This window comes from Notothenia rossii (genome assembly GCF_949606895.1).
Source record: "Notothenia rossii genome assembly, chromosome: 1".
NCBI classification, from domain to species: domain Eukaryota; kingdom Metazoa; phylum Chordata; class Actinopteri; order Perciformes; family Nototheniidae; genus Notothenia; species Notothenia rossii.
The window spans coordinates 19,028,392-19,050,866 of record NC_136912.1 but is presented as its reverse complement, the minus strand read 5'-3'; the positions used below and the strand labels follow the sequence as shown (position 1 = coordinate 19,050,866).

The 22,475-nt window shown below is 43.6% G+C and overlaps 1 protein-coding gene across 1 annotated transcript in view; it reads right to left on the bottom strand.

The window, feature by feature from the left end:
- The window catches only part of usp43a (ubiquitin specific peptidase 43a), a 113,052-nt gene that overhangs the window by 48,942 nt on the left and 41,635 nt on the right, over window positions 1-22,475 (bottom strand). Inside the window, exons 4-6 of the mRNA XM_079656909.1 lie at window positions 12,173-12,265; window positions 8,571-8,706; window positions 1,242-1,386 (exon numbers count right to left, since the gene is read on the bottom strand). Of these exons, the coding sequence (XP_079513035.1) occupies window positions 1,242-1,386; window positions 8,571-8,706; window positions 12,173-12,265 (374 nt within the window). The remainder of the gene's footprint in view (window positions 1-1,241; window positions 1,387-8,570; window positions 8,707-12,172; window positions 12,266-22,475) is intronic.

Genomic DNA, 22,475 nt, shown 5'->3' with positions numbered 1-22,475 from the left:
TAAAATGGTGTTGTTCACAGTGTTTTAAAGTTAAACACACATTTTCAAGACTTACGTATACTATTTAGAAATACAAAGCGCTACTTTAGGCAATAATACCTTCCAAAGCATAAAAGAATAAGGAAAAGCCAGTCGGGTTGATATGGCCCATGATCACATTTACTAACCTTTACCAACCTGGACAAAGATAAGGAATATTCTAAGAAATATATGTGAAACGTATTCAAAAGACACGCATTAAAAGGGCGACTACATATATTTAGTGTTACACTTTCCTAAAGTTAGGGAACCCACGAGAAACACATTTAAAAAGTCTGGTCAAACTCCAAGCAGCAGATTCTGCGTGATCCTTCCCATAATTCATCCAAAAATATATTAACGCCTGCCTGGTCAACACACATTCTTGTATGCTTTATATTCTAATTGTATTGTTGCATAACCCTGATGCCACATGTTACCTAGTTGTTATCTAGTTTTTCTTTATCCTACATACAGTATATAACATAAATTAAAGGTTTTCTGACTGATTTTCAAACATTTCTGTTCACATTCCTGAGAGAAATGCAGATCTCAAAGGGGATGCGTTAGCCAGCTTGCTTTATAAAGTAGCAAGAGGTGTATGTTTGTAATTTCTCTGTCAATATTGCATACGGCATGCCTTGCATTGATGAAAATGGTTTTTAAAGGCCATTGATGCTGCAAGGCTGTCTCAACCTCATATCGCTCTCAATTATTAGTTTAAGGACACACAACTCTGTTGCTGTTTCCCCCCATGAATGCAATTAAAGCCGGGGAGCAAGCAACTGAGAATATTCAAAAGAAAAAGAAAATGTTACCTTTGACAATTGGCGTTATCTTCTAAATAGTTTTTACTTGTCAAATCGGAAAACTTCATAATGTTTTAGAAAGATGAATTACTTGCTTACTTAAGTGTATTCAGGTCAGGATGTTGTGATGCACCAGGCTGGCATTCTGTTACCCTTAATTTAATTTGTTTGGATGCTCTCATGCATAAAAAACCTAATGGAAGGAGGAATACAAAACACATTGCAGGCCACTCCCCAGCAAAGTAAAAAGAATATCTGTAAAGAATACTTACGTATAGTGAAAAACTGTGAATTAGTGTGAATAAAAGTAAATCATGAGGGCAGCTGAAGGCTCAGGACATTGGGAATGATAAATAAGAACATATTTAACATCAGAAGTGAGTGTCGTCAGTGGAGATCTTATGACATGGTTACCTGAGTGTGGTGTGGAGCCTCCTCGACTATGGAGGGGCGGAGCCTGAAAGGCGTAGATAACGTCGCTATCAGCAATTACTGTCATGTCATCATCATCTGAAAAGGATCGTTGGAAACCTGTAGAGTACAACTCTGATAGGATGACCTGGAGAGAGACAGAAAGGTTCAAGGTTTTTATCGAGGTCATACGAACATAGCTACAGTGTAGTTATGACGACAGACAGTGTTAACATTTGTTCCTTAATTGATCCTCAAAGAGCTGAACCAGATATTGGGTTCTGTTTGTTGAAAACTACAAGGGAATACAAATTATAACTAAACATAAGTTTAAAATGTAACATATTTAAAATAAATGTCAATGACTAAATGTTGCTACTCAGAAATATATTACAAAAAGCAGCTTGTAAAAGACGAAAATAAATGTCTCAAACAAGCACACAACTTGAGATCAAAATGTGGCCATTGAAATACAAGATACAATTTAAAACATCTACAATGGGAATTATGTTAAGGACACGTTTCCTTTTAGTCTTTGAAAATATCTATTTCCTAGTTTTATGTTTAGGAGAAAAATCTAAAACATTGTATTCATTGCTCGTACGTTTTTGTGCAGAATGACACAATTTTTTAATTTATTTAAAAATTTGAGTTTCAAAACACTCATTTGTGATTAACTTAACTAACTTCCAGGTTTATATCTGTTATTAAAGACGCCTTCCCCTAAGGTACCCACGCAGAGGAACATTGATGCATCAACACTGACAAAGTGACAAAAAGAAGAATTGAACTTCCAAGCAAATTCGTAGCAGACACTGAGAGCCAGAGGGCGACCCACAGAGCAGCACTCATCTCATACCTTTCTCAGCAAAAAATATAATTACACCATGACAGTTACTTTACAGTGTATTTCAAAATAGATTCAACATAAATGTTTGTGTGGTTATTAACAATGAATAGAGGAACAATGCACTTATAAACCATGAACATGGTTATGATGGGGCATTGGATTCTTTGCATCCATTTCACTCTCCTGCTACTGTAGAAACTATAGATTACTTACGTAACCCCAGTTCTCAGAGTAACATGAAGTGAGATGTCTCACTATGGGATGCACCTCAACGCGTATGCAAACAGAAGCATCAATCTCATTACACCAATCCTGATTGGCTGGTGATCTTGACGTCTACGTCAGGGAATCCACCCACCCTATATGTAGCTTGCGCTACGACGCAGCGTCATTCCAAATAAGCACCTCTTCTCGCTTCGCCTTAGCAAGAAGGGCCGTCTGGTGAGACATCTCACTTCATGTTACTCTGAGAACTGGGGTTACGTAAGTAACCTATAGTTCTCATTCATAACACTCCGTTAGATGTCTCACTATGGGATATTGAAACTCCCGTATTGCGAGACATGCTTATCTCGAAAATCACCAAAACAACCAGAACTTAACAGGTAGAACCCTGTCTCAACACGGAGCCCAGCACTGCGCGGGCCAGACTTGGAGCAGAGACATCTAGCCTGTAAAAGCGGACAAAAGTGAGCGGTGAGGAACAGCTCGCTGCTGCACAAATGTCTTGGATGGAAACACCCTTGAACAAAGCCCAGGATGTAGCCAGTCCACGAGTAGAATGAGCGCGCAGGCCCGTTGGTGCCTGCAAACCCTGACTCGTATAAGCCAGAGCAATCGCTTCCACAATCCAGTGGGAGAGCCGTTGCCTTGTAACGGGCTTGCCCTTCTGAGGGTTAGCCCAGGATATAAAGAGTTGGTCATTGCAACAAAACTCTTTTGACCTGTCCATATAGGTGCGTAAAGCACGAACTGGACACAGCAAATTCGGACACTGTTCCTCAGAGGAACACAGCGGCGGAGGAAATGCCACAATGTCAATGGGGGCACATGAGCCAACCACCTGAGGTATAAAGGCAGGGTTGGGCTTCAGCAACAATCTCGTTTGCCCCGGGGCAAACTGAGTGCATGAAGGATGTACAGAGAGCGCATGAATGTCACTGACTCGCTTGGCAGATGCCAGAGCCAGTAACAGCACTGTCTTCAGTGACAGGTGTTTCATGTCAGCTTCTTCCAGGGGTTCAAATGGAGGTCGAGTGAGCCCATCTAAAACCACTGCCAAGTCCCATAAGGGCACCAGTGACCTGGAAACAGGGAGGAGCCTGCGAGCCCCTTTCATAAAACGGCAGACCAAAGGATGTTGGCTAGCCGTCTTTCCCTCAAAGCCCACATCACCCCGACAGGACATTGAGATGTTTCCTTTTTGAAGGCACCACTCCTCAAACACTCTCCACTTACAGTCATAGAGAGACCTGGTGGAGGAAGCTCTTGCACTCTGAATAATGTTTATCACCTTCTGAGGGAGCCCCACTGTATTCAGATTGTACCACTCACGGGCCAGGCCCATAGTGCCAAGCGCTCTGGGTGTGGGTGAAAGATCGTCCCCCCCGCCTGAGACAGTATGTCCCTGCGTAGTGGGAGCTGCCACGGCTGCCCGCACAGCAGCTGATATATCTCCGCCAGCCAGTACATTGCAGGCCAGTGCGGAGCTATCAGGATCAGTGTGTGGCATTGTTCTCTCACTCTGGCCAGAGTTGGGGTATCACAGCCAGGGGTAGGAACGCGTACAGAAGGACCGGAGGCCAAACGTGCGCGAGCGCGTCCACGCCTAACGGTGCGTTTAAATCGCGCATTGAAAAGAACAGCTGACATTGAGCATTTTCTTTTCATGCGAACAGATCCACCGCGGCTCGGCCGTAACGCACCCACAGCTGACTCACAATCATTGGATGTAGAGTCCAGTCTGCATATAGTGGTGCACCTCTGGACAGCAAGTCTGCACCGAGGTTCATCACTCCTGGTACGTGCGTCGCTCTCAGAGAGAGGAGACGTCCGCAGCTCCATAAGATCAGTTTGCGTGCCAGCATGTGTAACTGGAGAGAACGCAAACCCCCTTGGCGGTTTATATACGATATTGTGGTCGTGACTTCTGTCCTCACGACGACATGATGCTCCAGAGACCCCTCACAGGTCGACCTTCGTATATACCCCCCCAGCCCGTCAGACATGCGTCTGTGGTGACCACCTTCCGTGATAGGACAGCACCCATAGGCACGCCCCGTACTAGAAAAGTCGGTTGTAGCCAGTGGCGCAGTGCCATTACGCATTTCATAGTGACCATCACTCTCCGCGCGCCATGACGCGCGGGGTCCAGTCTGAGGGCGGCTACCCAGCGCTGAAACTCCCTCTTGTGTAAGCGTCCCAGTCGTACGACCAGGATGGCTCACGCCATGAGCCCCAGTAACCGCAGACATGATCTGAAGAGAACATATTTGCGTAGCCGGAATTGAGCGAGGCAAGCTCTGAAGGCTTTCACTTTCCCTGCTGAAAGGCGGGCTGTAAAGGGCACCGAATTCAGGTGTAGGCCCAGGAAGAGTACAGTCTGGGCTGGGGACAACATGCTCTTTTCTGTGTTTATTACGAAACCCAGATCGAGCAGGTGTTTTACGAGGACATTCGTCTGCGTAATAGCCTGTTGCTCCGACTGTGCAAGAAGCAGTCAGTCGTCGAGATAAGTTGCCAAGCGAATACCCTGTTTTCTTAACGGGGCTATCGCGGCTTCCGTACACCATACAAACAATCGCGGGCTGAGAGACAGACCGAAGGGAAGGACTCTGTACTCGTAACAGACACCCTGAAAGGCGAACCTCAGATATTTCCTGTGTGGGTAATATACTGGGATGTGGAAATACGCATCTTTCAGGTCGACTGATGTGAACCAGTCGTTCTGGCGCACGAGACGCAACAGAGATGTGTGAGTGAGCATTCTGAATTTGTATCTTTTGAGATATTTGTTCAGAGCTCTCAAATCTAGTATAGGCCGAATTCCGTTCCCTCCCCGTTTGGGAACGAGGAAATACTTGGAATAAAAGCCGCTCTGACTCTGTTCGGAGGGTATTATAGATATAGCCTTCTTTTCTAGTAGCGAGAAAATCTCTTGCTCCAGAATATGGGCCGACTCTCCCCGGGCTTGTGAATACAGAATGCCCGAGAAGCGAGGGGGGGTGACAGCGAATTGGAGCCTGTAGCCCCGTGTTACTGTCTTGAAAACGCAAGCAGAATCTGTGAGCATCTTCCACTTTTCGCTTCTTAAAGCGAGCGGAGATGTCACATCTCTGTCGTCTGCCCTCAGTGTCTTTATTGGTTGTGTTATGGGGCCCTCTAGTGTCTGAACACAATGGTACCCCAGGTTGAAAACCCCGGCCAACACTGCGCATGCGCGTGGCGGTGGTGCCTTCACAATCCCGTCTAATGTCCGCCTTTTGAGAGAGGCCGTAGCTGCTTTCAAAAGAAGGGTAGACGACAGACTGTTTATTGTTTTTATTGTTTTTCTTTTCATTTTTATTGACTGCGCCCTTGACTTCAAGCCTGGAAACGACAGTGGAAAATGATTTATTAGGAAACAATAATGATGACATGTATTTGTGTGACTTAAACAGGCAGCGGAACTTGCTGTCCTTGATGTTAAGTCCATTTCCCTTATGGCGAGAACTTGAGGATGACGTTCTGGCATCACTCGAGGCGGCGGGAAGATGGGGGCATGATGGCACCCCGAAAACACATGAGCATCTAACACTGGAACGTGTTCTGGAGCTGGGGAACAGGGAACTTCCAGCTCCCTCGTCTCGTCGAGTCGAGGAGAGGAGGCTGTCAGGCCGCCCGCTTCTTCTTCCTCACCTGGTGGCTGAAAACCTGGGTCGGCTGTGCCTGAGCGGCAGCTGCCGGAACCGGAGATCTTCTTGGCCAGCTCAGCCTCGCCTCGGGCCTGGGCTGGGGACCAGGGACGGGCTGTGGTCTCTGCTGCTTCGGTATCTTGGACCGGGCAGGACGTGAGGCAGCTTGAGTGAAGGCCTGCCGCGGGACCGTTGAAGGTGGCGGATGGACCCTTCGGGGGAGACAAAGCTGGAGAGCCTCGTCTTCCTTCTTTTTTGATTTGCATCTCAGCTGCATCGAAGCTAGAGCGGAGCCAAATATGCCCTCGGGAACAATAGGCATGTCAAGAACATCCTCTTTTTCCTGGTCTGGAAGGTTCGTCAGGTTGAGCCACCTGGCTCTCTCCTTTACCACCATAATTCCCAGTGCTTTGCCCGTGGCTTGGACTGCACAGCGCTGCACACGGAGGCAAATGTCCATGATCGCTGCGATCTCGTCCCACACGGCAGGCTCAGGTTTGCTCGACAAGTCTTCGCAGAGCTCCTGGTAGGCGGTCAGCAGCGAGGAGACGTTGAGTGCCCTGGTGGACAAAGCTGCGGCTTTATAGGCCCGTTCGGTCATCGCCGACTGAAAACGATCTGCCTTTGCCGGTAGCGTGGGGTTCCTGCTCGGTGTCGAAGCCAGCCTCGGTTGGAGGTGGGCTGCCACCAGCGGTTCCATGGGCGGCATGCGGAGCAGGCCGAGCCTCTCCATACCGTCACAGTCCAAAGAGGAGGCACCCTGGATTGGGGCTTTGTTGCTTAAAGGGCGGTCTCTCCACGAGACCGACACCTCGTCCAGCATCTCCGGAAAGACTGGAAGGAGCTGCCTCTTCGTCCTCGCTGCTTGGGGCAATTGCTTCCCCTCGTAGCGAGATCTGGAGGTCTCCTTGGCCACTTTAGGCCATGGGATGTCCAGCCTGGACGCAGCGTGTTGACACACGGCCTGCAAGTCCATACTTAGGCAGGGCGAAGCTGGTGTGCTTTCGCCCGGGGGAGCGGACATCACTCCCGGCTTTGCAGCCTGAACCGATGAAACGAAGATGTCATCCTCGTGCTCATCCGAGTCGGACAGGAGGAACTCAGAGGCATCCTCTTCTTCCTCCATATAGTCCAACTCCAGGACATCCTCCGCGGGTGGAACCACGGTGAGGTCCAGTTGGGAGCCCCAGCCTGACACAGCGCGGGGCTCAATCTCTGCGGCGGACGCCACCATGTCTTGATTGCCGGCCCGCGAATCAGCGGACATGAGGGGGTCCTGTCCCGACAAGCTAGCTTGGCGTACTAGCCGTCGGCGGAGGCTCTTAATGGTGAAGCGGGCACAAATGCCCGCACGAGCCGGGGTTATCGATAGCCTCCTGGGCGTGTTCCAGCCCGAGGCAGGACGAGCAGACCTGGTGTGAGTCTGTGCCTGAGATCTTAAACCCGCAGCCGCATAGCCGAGCCTCCGAGTCCCTGACTCCTCTGGTTTGAGGGAGAGAAGGGTCCATCTTTGTTCGCCGGGGTGTCGACGTGGAGTGGACACGCTAGTAACAGGTATGTTACTGAGAAAAAAAATCCAACCTGGTCGTTAATCCGAAAGGAAAAAGCGACGGTGTAGATTTTATTCTTTAAAGAATATTAACTGGTGTGTTAAGACCTTTATCTCTGTCTCCTCTGATGTGAGAGAGAAAAGAGAACGTCCTCGCTACCGTGGTGTCGGTGTGGAGGGAAGAAAAGCTAGCAACAGGTATGTTACTAGCTTGAAGAAAAAATCAAACCTTACCGTAATTTCGAAAGAAAGAAACGGCGAGGCAGTTTACAATATTAACTGGTGTGTTAATATTGTTCAGTCTTCTTGCAAAGCAAAAAAGTAACCGGCAAGCGCCCGTCGACCGAATGTTAGCTTGGGTTCAGTCTGTGGACCGTTAAGCTAGCCCGGCCACTGATAATTCGAGATGTGCTCTGAAGCGAGAAGAGGTGTTTGAATGACGCTACGTTGTAGCGCAAGCTACTTATAGGGTGGGTGGATTCCCTGACGTAGACGTCAAGATCACCAGCCAATCAGGATTGGCGTAATGAGATTGAGGCTTCTGTTTGCATACGCGTTGAGGCGCATCCCATAGTGAGACATCGAACGGAGTGTTATGAATGACAACAGGTTTATAAACCCCCCAAAAAATCCATCATTTGTTGCCGGGTAGGTGAAAGATTTATGAACACACGCCTCTGAAACCTTTTCCTCTACCCTTTATCTTCTTGGTGACATTTAGGCTCACTGTGTGCATGCACTCAAGTGTTACCCTTCTAGGAAATAGAATGTGAGTTCTAGGGAAAAAGTTAACAATATTTCTTGTCAAGAAAAACTGCATTCGATGACTTCCCGCCTAGCAATGGAGACATAAAGCCATCTACTGTCATCACATGTTGTTGTGCGTGTGCGTGTGCGTGTGTGTGTGTGTGTGTGTGTGTGTGTGTGTGTGTGTGTGTGTGTGTGTGTGTGTGTGTGTGTGTGTGTGTGTGTGTGTGTGTGTGTGTGTGTGTGTGTGTGTGTGTGTGTGTGTGTGTGTGTGTGTGTGGTGTGTGCTATACCTGGTCTGGGGAGATGTTGCCCTCCTGGGCCACCATTGATCTGAGGCAGGACAGGGAACCAAAGAGAGGTACAGCCAGTCCCACCCGCAGGTATCTCTGACCCTTCGTACTGAACACCAGTGTCACACACATCGACCTGTGGGGGCGAAGGGAGAGGGATTAAGGTATTGTGTGGGCATTGTGTGTGTGTGTGTGTGTGTGTGTGTGTGTGTGTGTGTGTGTGTGTGTGTGTGTGTGTCACTTCAGGGGACATTACATTGACTTACATGCATTTCCTGGAGACTTATCCTAACCTTAACCATAACCAACACATGCCTAACCCTAACCCTTACCCTAAACCTAACCAAGTCTTCACCCTAAAATTAATGATTCCCCTCATGGGGACCTCCATTATGTCCCCATAAGGGAGGTGAGTCGCCACACGTGACTGTGTAAACAGATGTAGGTCCCCACAAGTATAGTAATGCTAGGACACACACACACACACACACACACACACACACACACGCACACACACACACACACACACACACACACACACACACACACACACACACACAGGGGAAGAAAACTGTGCTGTCAGTTTGTTCAAAAGGTTATTAGCATTGAGTGTTGATGTATTTCAGCTATTAAACAGCAAAACAAAACATTTAATAAATGAGACTTTGAAATGCCTTGAGCTGTAAAATATTTCCTCTGACAATACTGTTGTACAAAGTCTCATTTCATGAGCATAAACAATTCAATTTGTCCGTGTCTGACTTAATATCTGGAGTGAATTAAATATTTTCAGATGTTTTCCTTTAGTGTTTCCTTTTCCTGTGTGTGTGTGTTTGCAAATGTATGCAAGAGTGGACATGTTGATCTACACCAGCAGATCAGAGGTGGTCCCGCAGGAAGCTGCTGTGACATGTCTGTCTCACAGAAATCTGAACAGCTCCTGTAAGGGACGCAGGGATGATGGATGGGAGGATGAGATAATATATTGTGTAGTGATGAAAAGAAGGGGAGACAGAGTAAGGTCACGCCTTCACATTTGGGAAAAAGACGGTATAATTGCTGACATCTCCACTTCCTGTTCCCATCATAAATTATTCAGGTAAGTAGTGTGTTAGCAGTGGGCGGGCTGACAGGGCAGACGGTGGAGGATCTGAGCAGATGTTTTGTTTACGTTGTTAGATGTTTCGAGATGAGACACCGAGGGGTGCAATAAAATGGGATGAGAGGTGTGGGATGGCACTCGAAATAGAGATGTTATTTTATGAAGTAGTTTTTGCAACAGTTGCACCCTGCTGGATTAGAGCGAGATAAACTCAGCTAAACAGCAACCTCACGTATGTTTCCGCCTGCAGCACCGAGAGTGCACTACATTAGGCTTTTCAAGTTCAAAACATTCAGAAATGTTTTTAAAAACGTTGAGCCGGTATCATATTCACATTGTTTACAGATGTATCAACCATGGAAATATTTTTGCATGATTTACATGAATTACAACACATCATGTTTACTTCACATTTCTGCCAGCTGCTTTTCTGAGATTTCAGTTTTGTTGCTATGTTTTTCGGCTTTACAGGAATCCATTTGTTCCAGTAGATATCGTAAGCATGAACAAGTATACGGCAGTAAAATACAATTTGAAATATTTTAACTAGTGAAATATTTTATAATGATTGTCTTCATTTTGTGGTAGTAGGGGGAGCTGATTTGAATAACTGTGTTCAGGTGTCCGTGAAAAACTGCAAGAATTGGAATAATTAGATGGTGTTCTTTTTTTTGAAAATCAAACAATCAGCAAACATTAGTGTCATAAAAGTGTTTTCTTTCTTGTAGTAAAAAACTTTGGAGTTAGGACATTCAAATCTGGCATAATTACTCCCACAATTTAGCATATCACAGTCTGACTCTCATTCATCTTCTTGTCGAAACCTGCCATCTATATGATTTACAATAAAAATTGACTCTTTCAAAAAATACGTTTGTTAAGAATTATGCTAAGACTACATGAGCAGAAAAACACTCAGAGATACAGCCGTCCTCCTTTTCTCTCTGCCACACCGCCATTATCTGCAGCGCCCAGACCTCAGAGCCCAGTTGCCAGCCAGAGCCTGCTGGGTCTCTGGGGGCCGCACACTTATCCAGCATTCTGCTGGGATACTGCTGCAGCAGTGAGGCCATTGTGCGTGTCTGTGTGTATGTGTGGTGGGTTGTACTGTGCGTGTGGGTCAGGTCAGTGTGGGGGGCCAGCAGTGAGTCTAAACCGAACTTGAATGAATTTCCCTCTGTGCTGGGCTCAGGCAGAAACAGACCACACACTGTCAGAGAACTCGCGCTGTTAAACTGAGGGTCAGCACAGTGCAGAGAGGATGCAGAGCAGCAGTGTCTGCATGTGTGAAGATAGAAGGATTCACTGAATATAGGCAACATTTAAAAACGTGTGAGTAAAATTAAATGGACATTTGTTGCTTTTCTCTCTTTTTAAGATATCTTATGCCTGCCTGGACACATGGGCAGAGAGTGAAAGGGGATAAGATAAGCCAAGGCCTACTATGTTGAGGTTACCCGCTAAGCACAAAGGTAAACTGATGGTTTTGGTTTTCCATATTGGGGACAACGCAGAAACAATCTCACATAAATGAAAAAGCTGTCTTGCTTGATATCATGGTAGCAAGAGAAGAGAGGGCCTTTTTTGTTTTTACAAATGATCTTAAAAGAAACACCTGAATACAAATACAAATACAAACCTTTGTTTAATTGTTTGTTATTCTTTTGAAGGATTTTTTTTTTACATAACAAACAATTAGATCTGTGTCCCATCTTTAGATCTGTGTCCCATCTTTGATACATTTTTTTTTTACGTGATTCCAGTTTGTTTTGATGCCAGTTTAAGAGCAGTTAAAGCACATTTACTAATGATTATCAGTATGATTGTGTAATAAACAATTGCTTTGTCCAGGATAACCGTGACATGAAATCCCATAATGTCCCATGCAGAGCCACGAAGTCTTACATTTATCATTCTCTCTCTCTCTATTTACATCTCTATTGTCCTTGGGGAAACAGGAGACCTGTGTGTATTCCCTCCTCTTCCCTTCCCTTTCTCTGTATTTCTTTCTTTATATGTCAAAGGCGTACTCCCTTACAGCTGGACCTTGCTGACATGCAGCTTCTGGTACGGTTCAAAATGGGAACACAGAAAGTGGTTGGTAGGGGACTTTTGATGGGCAACATTTATCACTCTGATATGACCATGGCCAGCAGCTGTTGGTGTGTAAATCATATTTGTGTAAATGTGTGTCTACGCATATTTATCCAAATTCCTTTTTTAATGTAAGCCCTTACAGAGCATCTATTATGGTACATGTCCTTTTCTATTTCTTCATTAAATCACCCTTAAGTTACTCCTCGTAACAATTACCAAACAACTTTTATTTTTTAAATAACAAATGAATACACTAACACGGGCTGAGTAATAGATAAAAATAAATATCATTCAGGGAATGCAGAATCATTATGACTTTAGCACAGTTCAGAAAAACATGCCAGGACATGATCAAATGATATTCTCTTGGTTCTTTCTTATTGTCGTGTAAGTTATACATTACCTGGTTTGTCGCAGTGTGATAGGAAGGGAGATACATAAAAATGGGTCGAAGGTGTTGCTCTGCTTAAGGCAATGAGGGCACGTCAAAGAAGATCTGGAGACAAACAGAGAGACAGAAAGCATTATGTATACAAAGAAATATTGCAAAAAAAATGTCACAACCTGTTTTACTCAGTTTTATTCTGCTTCATTCAATTATTGGTCCTCATCAAAGAGCCACATCGTCACACTTCCTCTTAAGGGAGGATTACATGTGCAGTAAAGAATGACTGTTTATGTGACGCATGCAGTTAAAACCCCCATAGTGATGAAATGTGAATATTCCATGTGGACAGTGGTGAATTTAAAGAACTGGATCAGGCCATCTGGACTCTATCGGCTGTTAAGAAGGAAACCAACAGAGGTGGCAGCAGTTCAGAATTCAGCACGAAAAACACTTTTAGGAAGGTGAGATATTGCTGTCATTGGAAAAAGCTGTACAAAAGTACATACTGAGTTAGGGAGAAGAAGAGGAATATTGTGGTAAGAGAAGAGAGGAAAGGAAAAATGATGAAAGGTTGAAAGGATATTAAAGGCAGAGGGGATATTTAAGAGAAAGTATTGAGCTGAAAGATGATAAAATGAAGGGCACCAGACACAGCGGAGGTTGATAGGCAGAGGAAACAAAAGTGAAGAGCAAGGAGACAGAGATGACAAGGAACACAACAAAGTGCAAGGACTGTCAAGAAGAAAGACACAGACAGGACCCGTCAAGGTCTTTGAGACTACGGCATAGAGCTAGTCAGAGTGGAGGAATGACATGAGGCTGGAGAATCTCAACCTGTGGGCTACTATCAAAAAAAATTGCACGTTTAAAAAAATACATAATAGTACTGAGCCACCTTAAAATGATCTAGAGAAAATAACTGTAAAAAGCATTAGTGAGCTTTTGATTTGCTAGTCGGTGGATTTGTTACCTCTGAGCCAGATTAGCTATTTCACAGAATGTCTAGTCTTTCTTGCCCCCCAAAGCTTTTTGGCTGATGAGTTTATATTTAATGAGTAAAAATAAAAGTAAGTGAAGTGGAATGAACGACGATGATTCCTAAAATGATAACTTAATTTAAAGACAAACAGCACAACCCAATGCTAAAGCTAATCTATGTCGCTCTCTTTGTTCTTTTGTATTATATTTGATTAACACCATGTGTTCGTATCAGCCTGTCCTCCTCCAAAAAACAACCAAATAGGTTGATTCTTCAGCAGCTTATTACGACCTATAGTCCCGTTTTAAAGTTTAGCATCTCTAGTGGTCGCGTAAGAAACAACAATTTGTAGCAATTGCAAACGCTCCGGAGGGTCGTATATTCACAAATAACCCTCTCTGGAAAATCCTAAACATTTAAAACCTATAATTAATAAATGGGTGAACATTGCTTGTGCCCATAATGGGCAGCATTAACATATACACACATGACAGCTAAGGTCAGAAGAGCTTTATTTAATAGCTGGGCTTATGTTTGTGTTTTGTTTATATTTGAAAGTAAGTGTGGATATAGCTGAATATGTGTTTTTAATGTCACCTTTGTTGCATCAAAACTGTGAAGCAGTTTCTTGAAACCTAAGATGATAATTATTTTTTGGGAAATGATTGCAATGTCGATGCTCTCTTAAAATTGAGTGATTTTGAAGTGTGTTCACCTTCAAGTGTGTGTTTTTTCTGCCAGATGCTCAATTTGTTTTCTGATGTCTACCTATCAAAGTCTGCCAGTTGATCTGTATCCAAGTTTGGGCCAACTCAAACATGTCAAATATGCTGGAAATAATATAACAATGTTCAAACTCCACATTTCCCCGCTGTCAGTATTGTAACCATTGCGGCGTGGCAGCCAGTCACAGGCTCGCTAATGATGCCAGTTTGCATTCGGAAAAGTGGAGTGACGGGCTGTATTTACACACCGACACACAACAATGTGCACAGCCAAAACTCTGTAATAATTTAGCCTGAAATTCACACGTGAGTGCAAGAACATCCGCACGTACAGAAAAACTAAGCATCACTTAAAAGGCCTGTGTTGAAGCTGACAGTGTTTCCAGTCTGGTGGAGAATATGAGATAAGAATTCCTCCTCTGTGTGTGTGTGTGTGTGTGTGTGTGTGTGTGTGTGTGTGTGTGTGTGTGTGTGTGTGTGTGTGTGTGTGTGTGTGTGTGTGTGTGTGTGTGTGTGTGTGTGTGTGTGTGTGTGTGTGCGTGTGTGTGTGTGTGTGTGTGTGTGTGTTTGTGTGCGTGCGTGCATGCATGCGTGTGTGTGAAAGTTGTTGATAGACAGAAAGCAGGGCTCGTATTGTGTGTTCAATGTTCAGTTGTCAAACCCAAACACTGCAATCCTTTATTTTGGACCTGATACCTGGAGCAGTAACACATCCACCCACCAGCAGACGCATGCACAACAGCAGCTGCTGCTCTTATTTATCATGAGAAAGTAGAGCTGCTCAGCATCCCTACAAACTGCTCTGAGCTAAATAAATAACACTCCACCGGCAGCATCTTAAACGCTATGCAGTATCACGATTCCTGAGTCCAGCATTTTGTATTAAGATATTTAGCACCATATAGGTCAGCATGTTGTTATATAATATGATATAAATGTTATATGATCTCTCAGTTTTGGTGTGAGGGGTGAGCTGACACTCACAGCCAACTTTTAAATTCTTATTCCATACACTGACATATACTGTACATGTTACTCTTTTACTTTAGATTTTTATCAAATAACTGTTTTGTATTTGTATTAATTGTATGTTTTCTTCAATACCTGCTGCTGCTTTGACAAAGTCATTTCCACATTTGGTATCATAAACTATCCATCTTGGATACGTTTAATACGCTTGGTTTTCATGATGCATTCCGATCTAAAATACACAGTAATAGGACAGATTAAGGTATTGGCTGTGTAGTGGTATACATGTCAGATCCTAAGTATATCTGCTAGCTTTCATTTCAACAAAGTTTTTTAACTTTAGAAGAGGCTATGCAGTGAATAACAAACACGCTCATAACTTTTGAGTGCCTGTAAATGTTCCTTTGTCCTCCTTCTCTCTTTTAGTTAAGGTCCAATGCACTGACAAGTTTTGAGAATATCAACTCTTATAAAACCAGTTCTAGAGAATAATATGACACACAGACACACGTCTCACACACACACACACACACACACACACACACACACACACACACACACACACACACACACACACACACACACACACACACACACACACACACACACACACACACACACACACACACACACACACACACACACACACACACACACACACACACACACACACAGTGCTGGGGCAGGGTAGAGCTGGGAGAGTGTGGAGATGGGAGGTTGTGCCTGAATTTATTTTTCACTTTGGCAAGCTGGTGGGTCCCACTGCCAGTGTGCAGCAGCTTTAAAGAGCTCATACATTGTTTCCATGAAAAAACATTTTTTTCTTTATCTCTAAGCAGCTCTAAGGTGCTAGGGGATAAAAAATCGAACAAGACAGGGGCAAAAAAACTGAAAGTCTACGCAAGCACACAAGCTTTATGGACAGTGCATATAGTGAGAACAATACTGAGCTGTTAAATCTAATCTGACCTCCACAAACACACAAGCCCGGGTTGCAACTGCTCATCATAGCCTTCGTTCAAGCTGAGCTCACATTTCCCTTTCCCCACAATGCAATCATTTAGTAAAAGTAGCAATTGTTATATATAAGCCCTATAATGAAACCCCTCCTCGATGTATATGCTTTCACAATGTATTGTTAAGGGCTACAGCAGTGTGCTCATGAGGAGAGGGGGGAGCAGACCCAGCAAGTGTGCTTGAATGATCACATCAGGAGTGGCCTAACTATTGGGACTGGACTGTAAAAGTGTGCTGTTCACACTGCATTAGGGCTGCACAGTTAATGTTTTAACTTGTTGTGATATGTGATATTTTTTAAATGTTTGTACCTTGTGTGAATCTGTATTGTCCTGTTTTTCATCCTAACTCTGTTGCTGATTTAACTCCGTCATAAATAAAGGTCAATTTGATTTTATCTGAATCTCTATGGAAAACAATTTCATCCGACTGGATTACACCACATGATGAAATGTACAAGCAGAGCGAGCTGAAATATAACACTTGATGTGTGAAACAGAATAATCTGATCATTTAGGAATATGTGGGATATTTATTGTTTCCCATGTTTTAATGTTTCAGTTATGACAAAATATCCTAATATTGCTGCAAGGGATAAATTAGTAATTCATTTGACGATTATATATAGTAACGTTGATTAATTGTTTGATCTATGAAACATCTGAAAATATTTACAAATGCCCGTCACAATGTCCAAGCACAAGGCGATTTAATAAAATCCCAAAAGTCCCCAACAAAAAATCTCCATCTAACTATCATGTAAAACACTGAAGAGCAGCAGATTATAAAAGATTGACCGTAAAAAAGAGGTCATTTTAGACTCCTGGGCTCTACGTTAGTGCTGGGTCTTACTGTAAACTCGTGTTTTACTAAGAGTAAATAGCTGTGCAGATAACTTTTTGCTAAGTGAAAAAGAGATCAGAGAATTATTTCCATTTTGTAATGCCCGGTTCCATCTGGCTAGCACTTCAAAGCGTGGTACTAGAGGGAGCTGGGTGGTATCAGCGGGAAAGAGAGTGGTGCGTGAGTCTGGGCTCAGAGAAAGCACCGTGGGTGGTGAAAGCCACAAAATCAAAGTAAGCAAGGTCAACGTCTGGCCATATTTTCCGCAGCCACTCAGCAATGCGAGGAATGACCAGATGATGCCTCAGAGAGGGTCAACGTCAGCACTACCAGCCTGGGTGAAAAGTGGAGCCCCTGCAGTCCATCTTTTGAAGATGAGAGAACGTGTGCACTCTTTATGAGGCACTGAGGCTTCAAAGAGTCCAGCATATCTGTATATGATTGACGGAGAAAATGTCTCGTACTAGACAGATATTAGTTTGTAGGGATGCACCGAATATTCGGCCACAGAAAATTACCGGCCGAAAATGGTTAAAAAGGCCCTTTCGGCCGAAAGGGTTTTAGCACCGAAAAAATATCACCGAATGTCAGAGAACAGGGTTACGTTGATCATACTCCGCATATTTGTCCGGGTGTTTTGATTTCAAGTGGTGGAGTAATCCCGAAGTGGTGAAAGTCTTTGCAGTTACACCCCCTCGAGAAATGTCAGCTGAACACGTTTTACAAATCGCAATCCGCGCCCCTCTCTCTGATATTTTTAAATATCTCCAAGCGGCAGACATGTTGGCTGTGAGCCAGCTGCGAGCATGGTCGCGCGCCGTGCTTGTCGCCGCGTTTTGATTACGTCATCACAACAAAACGTTAGGTTACCAAACTTATAGGTGCATTTGTTGTTGAAGGCCTGGCTGTTACAGTCTTTATTTACACTATTTTGTTGTAGGCCTACTGGCCTAGATGTTTATGCAGTTTTAAAGCACCTTGGCTTTGTTCTGAATGCACTTTGTTGTAGTTATCCTATAGAGAAAAGAAAATGCACTTGACTTGGAATTAATGTACTGTATGCATTCAAAAGTGCTGAATAAATGTTTTATGGACCCATAATAGTGATTATTATTTAAGTTAAGTTTTGCAATAATCATGTCTTTTTCCATAATCAGGTAGCTGAACCACATTGGTAAAAAATGTATACATTATATATATATTTCTATTAATCATTTTCGGCCTTTCGGCATTCGGTTTTCGGGCAAATCTTTCCTATTTTCGGTATCGGTTTCGGCCAAGAATTTCCCATTCGGTGCACCCCTATTAGTTTGTTTTGTTGCACAAGTGATTCTTAAAAGTGTTTACTTTGGGAAACATTCATTCTTCATGGCTCTCTGCTTTTTAAGGACTGTATGTATTTTTCAGTTTACATTTTTCATAGCTCTGTTAACCTGGAAATCATAACAATTGGAGTTTGTCTGTTACTACATGTATTATGCAAACTGTATTATACCCATATCACATCAAATATCCATCCAAATAAAAGCCTCTCTGATAAGAAGTAAAGTTACCATCCTCAACTATCCTGTTTGTCAAGAATGAGAGAGAGGCTGGGGTTTTCCGCTAGACTCCCAGGCCATTAAAAATAAATGCCACAAACTGAGAGCGACAGACAGAGGAGGAGGGGAGGGGCTCTTTGACAAAGACTCATTTAAACACCGCGGCACGAGTGACTTGAGCACATCGCAGCCCAAATCACAAGACAGCCCCGGCTCTAATCGCAAACATTTATTCAGATCAGACATCTCCACTGAATGCCTCTGCGGAGCATCTCTGTGAGATATAAAAAGAATCAGGAAGGAAGAGGAGGGAAGAAAAAGAGATCAACGAAGTGATGGAGACGGAAAGAAAGAAAGGCCAGTGAGAGACAAAGACAGAGGAAAGCCAGAAACAGAGAAACACAAATAAGATGCTGCAAAATTGAGAGGAAGAGATTGTTCTTTTGTTAGAGTGCATTTAGAGCCAAGTGACCCGGTGATTACGCATAGGGAGGAAGAGGAGGAGGAGTAGGAGGAGGAGGAGGAGGAGGAGGAGGAGGAGGAGGAGGAGGAGGAGGAGGAGGAGGAGGAGGAGGAGAGTAAAGCAAGGGATAGGTCTCCGACTGCAACCAGCCCAGACTGAGACAGACTAACGCGATGAGAATACCAATGAATACAGAGCATATTTACACTGAAGAAGGCCTGATGAAACCCAGACTAGAAAAGCAATTTCCAACCAATCCAGCCATCCTTGTCTATTCATTTATTAAACAAGATTGAGTCACCAGGGATAATGCCGCCTCAGAGTTTGTAAACACTCATTGGTTTTAATTAAAGCATAACTCGAGTATGTGATGAGTTTGTAGCAAAGTAGTGAGCACTTCATTAAGGTTATGGAGTGAGAAAGGTCTTTTCTTTATTTGTATTTCTACATGAGAGATAACGTGGGATGATGTAAAAATAATTTATATATTTGTTCACCATATAAAACTAAGTTGCGGCAACAAATAAACAATCAATCAATCATTTGTTATTCGACAAAAGTTGTCTGTCAAGAAAAAAGTCTGAGATTATTCTTTATAACGTAAATGTGATAATTGGCACACTAAGCAACAATTAAAATAATGATGGAGCCCACAAAACTGTTAATGTGTATTTATTGAAAAGACTGTAATTTTTGCAAGTAATGTCAAAACAGAAAAAAGGAATGCATGATAGTGAAATATCACATCTGCATGCCTTATTTTTATTTTCCTCTTTCTATATTTATAAGCATCTTACTCAAAACCCCTCAGGTGACACCCACACTACTGCATTTGGATTTTTTTCAGTTTCATGATAAGCTAGTTGTTGTGACTCATTGACACACCAGGAGAAAACAGTTGTAAAAACAAGATGCTACTGCAAAGAGTGTGAGTGTGAGTAAAGATGAAAGCCATTATCCATTTTGTTATTATTTGTATTCTATATATACGAATAAAGTTACTTTTTAATAAAAATAAAAAAAATGCACTGACTCTTTGAAACGTGTCATACTATTAAGATCCAGTGTTTCTATGCAATTATTGAGGTTACAAAATACACATTTTAATTACGTAAATGATTGAATTTCAGTTTTCAATGAAACCATTTTCAAAATATATCAACATTTTCACAGCTTGAATCTCTTTTTGTTACCAGTTTAATAAGTGCATGGACCACTATTAGCTCTGTGAAGCAACTGTAATCTGCATGGAACCATTTTAAATTGGTTCTGGTCTATAATTGTCATTTACGTATGCATGGGTTACCCAAGAGTCCTGCAGGCCCAGAGGGGTCACATCATCATTTTGACTATTATATATTTTTTCTAATAGCTGCCAATGCATTTCCCTGCCATACAAAATAAAATAACAGCTGTGTTATAAAGCAATGTGACATTTAATAACCAGTTTTATCTTAAAGTAAATGAAAAACATCCCCATATTTTGAACAACATAAAATCTAGACTAGAACAGTTCAAGCAAACTTATTTAAATGCTTTCCCCCTGATTAATAAAAATCAAACAAAGTATCTCTTTTGAGACACGACTCTAGTTTAGTGCTACTTAAGATTTTAAATACCAAACAAAAATAACATTTGAAATGTGCATTTATTGAAGCTGAAGGTGTTTCAGTGGGCCTTACTGACCCAGATCAGCAACATGTGCCCGGTCGGGATTTAGAAGAACTTTGGGAACCATCCCTCGCTCTTTTGGGGGATATGGCTCTCAGCGTCCTCGTCCGGCGACTTCATGGCGCTCTCAGCTTTCTGACAGTCCTGCTCCTTCTCCTTCTCTTGCAGAGTCCTCTGGAGGCTTTCTGTGGTCTGAAGGAGGGTTGACCTGTCGACCTGCCACTGGACGCGATTCCACTCCAACTTCTGCTCAGCCTCTCTTAGGGCGTCCACCAGCTTGAAGTTGGCCTGTTTTTGCTCCCTGAGCAGAGGCATGTAGGAGGTCTTTCTTTCCTCGGCCTCCGTCAGCAGGGAGGCTTTCTCCTCCTGCCAAAGGAAGAGTTGATTTCCAAGCTTATCTTCGGCTTGTTTCAGGAGCACTGCCATTTTCGTTTCCTGCATCTGCAGCTCGGAAAGATGGGTGCGATGGGCTCCCTTCAGCTGTGAAGTGAGGCACGTTTTCTCCTTGCGCCACTGGCGATTTAGGCTCTTAAGCTCCTGCTGAGTCTGTCTCAGTGCAGACTTAAGCTTTGTTTCTTTTACCAGTTGAGCGTCAAGTGCAGCTGTTGATTTTTGGAGGCTTTCTGTGGCCTGAAGGAGAGTTGACCTGTCGTCTTTCGACTTGATGCTATCACGCTCCAACTTCTGCTGAGCCTTTGTTAGTATCTCACGGAGCCGAGTCACATAGGAGGTTTTTCTTTCCTGGAACTCTGTCAGCAGGGATGCTTTTTCCTCCTGCCAAAGGAGAAGGGCAGCTGAGGATTCTTCTGCCTCATGGAGAAGGCTTCTGGAGAGGCTCTGAGCTTTCTGCAAATCCTGCTCTTTCTCCTGCAGAGTCTTCTGGAGGTTTTGTGTGGCCTGAAGGAGGGTTGACCTGTTGTTCCTCGACTTGATGCGATCACGCTCCAACTTCTGCTCAGCCTTGGTTAGTATCTCACTGAGCTGAGTTGCATGAGAGGTTTTTCTTTGCTGGAACTCTGTCAGCAGGGATGCTTTTTCCTCCTGACAAAGGAGAAGGGCCGCTGATGATTTTTCGGCCTGCTCCTGGAGAGTGGTTTTCTCCAGCTCCAAGCGGCGGCACTGCGTCTGTGAGACACATTCTGCCTTTTCCAGGGCAACTTGGAGGTTCTTGTTCTCCTCTCTCTCTATTTGGAGATAGCTCTCCAGGTCCACCTCCACATTGGTCTTTGACACTGCCAGAAAGTGTCTCTCAGCATGAAGCTTATTCTGAAGGGCCTCTTTCTCTTCCTTCATGTGCTCCAATGAAACGTTCTGGTCCTTGTTTGTGGAGGTCAGTTGCATGACATCTTTCTGGGCTTGGCGAAGCATGGGGCAGATCTTTAACAGCTGAGTTTTCAGATGCTCTAGCACACTGCTGCTTTCAGCCAGCTGGGCCTTCAGGCCACCAATCTCTTTCTGCATCTCTTCTTTCTCAGGGTAGCATTTGGTGACTTCCTGTCTTTCTCTTAGAAGATCAATGAAGTTGGCCAGTGAGTCCTCTTGTATTTCCAGAAGGACTCTGCCCTCAGATTTTCCTTGGGTGATCCTCGCTTCACTGTCCTGCAGTTTACTCTGGATTTCTTCTTCCAGGTAACTCAGGTAGAAGTTAATGGGAGGGTCAACCTCTGTTGAGTCGAAATCAATGATTTCCATTCTCCAGTTTAAGTTGTGAGAGTACATGTCTTCTCTGAAACAAGCTGTTTTCTGAGTGAAGTTTGAGTTTCTAGTCCTAGACTTAAAGGGTTCTAAAGTTCTAGAATCCTATATAATTCGGCTTTGATGATCAAGGATTCTATTCTTTCATCAACGTTCCGAGTGTCACATGATCATCAAAGAATTGATGTGTCCCTTAGAATGAAACATGAGCGGAACACACACAAACACCCTAACAACCAGAACAATTATTTCCCCAAAGGCTTGTTCCCCGGCGAGATAATAACAATGAATTAAATGTAGGTGGAAGATTTGATGATATACTTCTTAATGTAAACTATATAGAATTAAGCTTTATTTGGAAACAAAGAAAACTTAAAAAGTAAAAAACACTGATGTTGTTACGGCTGCCGCCTCC